This window comes from Egretta garzetta, unplaced genomic scaffold (assembly GCF_000687185.1).
Source record: "Egretta garzetta isolate BGI_Z169 unplaced genomic scaffold, ASM68718v1 scaffold1455, whole genome shotgun sequence".
Lineage (NCBI taxonomy): Eukaryota > Metazoa > Chordata > Aves > Pelecaniformes > Ardeidae > Egretta > Egretta garzetta.
The window spans coordinates 8878-10080 of NW_009259824.1; the positions used below are offsets into that span (position 1 = coordinate 8878).

Consider the following 1203-nt stretch of genomic DNA (forward strand, 5'->3'; position numbering starts at 1 on the left):
AAAGCCTTCGTGGTCCATTTTCCCTCTTCGTAAAGGAAGCAGCTTGTTCTCCAGCACATCTCTGGCATCCGTGCCTTCATCCATCAAATCCAGCTTGGTGATGACCCCGATCGTCCGCAAGCCTGAAGCAGCCGCACGAACGAGCCATCGATTAATCCCATCTCACAGCACGCGGACGCGCAACCAAAACCGACACGGACGCGCCAGCCAGGAGCGGAACCGCTGGCCCTGCCTCAACCGTCAGCGGACGGAGGGTCCTCCGCGGGGGGGGGTGAGGAGGAGGAGGAGGGGGGATAAGGAGACCCTCTGCTACCAAAATGGGGGAACTGATTGCTGAGACCGGGCCGCGACAGCCGCTGAAGGCTTTAGAGCTGCGTTCCCGGGCTGGAGCAGCGGCACGGGCAGGGACAGACGGGAGGACGCGTCTGTCTTACCTTGAGGATCAACTTCTTTTGCCATCTTGAGCGCGTCCGAGTTGGCCAGATCCATGTTCGCCGGCGTGACGGCGAGGATCAAGCTGCTCTCTCTGCTGATGAACTGCAGGATCATGTCTTTGATCTGGTACTCGATGTCCTGCGGCTGGTCCCCCACCGGCACCTTGGTGATACCCGGGAGGTCGATCAGGGTCAGGTTCAACACTGAAAGGACAAGAAACCACCCACGTTTGGGGTCAAGGGGCTGGCGTTGGGAGCTCTCCATCTCGCAGTTGGATCTTCTTGGATCTGCTGACAGATCCGCCCCGCCTGCAAGCCTTCAAATCCCCTCGCGAGGAACCTGATGGGGTTCCACCAGGGCCAAGTGTTGGGGGCTGCCCCTGGGGAGGTTGGACCCCAGGCACCAGTCCAGGCTGGGGGCTGCCCTGCTGGGAAGCAGCTCTGCCCAGAGGGACCTGGGGGTCCTGCTGGCCGACAAGGTGGCCATGAGCCAGCAGGGTGCCCTGGTGGCCAAGAAGGCCAAGGGCGTCCTGGGGCGCATCAAGAGGAGCGTGGCCAGCAGGGCGAGGGAGGTTCTCCTCCCCCTCTGCTCTGCCCCAATGAGACCCCACCTGGAGCTCTGCGCCCAGTGCTGGGCTCCCCAGCTCAAGGAGGAGGAGGAGCTACTGGGGAGAGCCCAGAGGAGGGCAACCAAGCTGATGGGGGGCCTGGGGCATCTCCCCTAGGAGGAAAGGCTGAGGGAGCTGGGCTTGTTCAGCCTGGAGAAGAG

The 1203-nt window shown here is 62.7% G+C and overlaps 1 protein-coding gene across 1 annotated transcript; it reads right to left on the reverse strand.

Annotated features, from left to right (window-relative positions):
- Positions 1-3: 3 nt before the first annotated feature.
- On the reverse strand, positions 4-699 carry LOC104127246 (dynamin-2-like; the record flags this gene model as incomplete). Its single annotated transcript, XM_035895406.1, has 2 exons — positions 435-699; positions 4-122 (listed from the first exon to the last, which is right to left on the reverse strand). Coding segments are annotated over exons 1-2 (384 nt in total), but the record flags the coding sequence as incomplete, so codon positions are not given.
- Positions 700-1203: the final 504 nt, after the last annotated feature.